This window comes from Penaeus monodon, chromosome 29 (assembly GCF_015228065.2).
Source record: "Penaeus monodon isolate SGIC_2016 chromosome 29, NSTDA_Pmon_1, whole genome shotgun sequence".
Classification (NCBI taxonomy): domain Eukaryota; kingdom Metazoa; phylum Arthropoda; class Malacostraca; order Decapoda; family Penaeidae; genus Penaeus; species Penaeus monodon.
In genome coordinates, this window is record NC_051414.1 from 24,746,121 (window position 1) to 24,746,386 (window position 266).

Here is a 266-nt window from a genome sequence, read left to right on the forward strand (position 1 = left end):
TGGCTTAGCGTGTGGTTAGAGACAGTACCTTGCAGCGTGGAGGTTTCACGCCCACAACCCATGAGTGGACGCCCATTCCTCACTTGCCTTTGCTACCATGGCCACTTGTCGACGCAAGGTTGAGGTGAGTAGTGCTTCCACACGTGTCGCTGCGCCGCTAGTGGTGTTTACAATATCTTATATTATAGTGTTTACGTTATCTTTCCAGCTGTTGGTTTGGTGTGGTTGTTGGTGCTAATGTGACTCCTTGCGGTTCTTTTTTTCTT

General features: G+C 48.9%; 2 protein-coding genes across 2 annotated transcripts in view; one reads left to right on the plus strand and one right to left on the minus strand.

Annotated features, from left to right (window-relative positions):
- The window catches only part of LOC119591781, a 32,050-nt gene extending 31,974 nt beyond the window's left edge, over positions 1–76 (minus strand). The window contains exon 1 of the mRNA XM_037940525.1: positions 29–76. Within this exon, the coding sequence (XP_037796453.1) occupies positions 29–76 (48 nt within the window). The remainder of the gene's footprint in view (positions 1–28) is intronic.
- Positions 77–97: 21 nt separating this feature from the next.
- LOC119591782 overlaps positions 98–266 on the plus strand; it is a gene marked incomplete in the record, with an annotated part of 5,666 nt that continues 5,497 nt past the window's right edge. Inside the window, 1 exon segment of the mRNA XM_037940526.1 lies at positions 98–124. Coding sequence (XP_037796454.1) covers positions 98–124 — 27 coding nt within the window.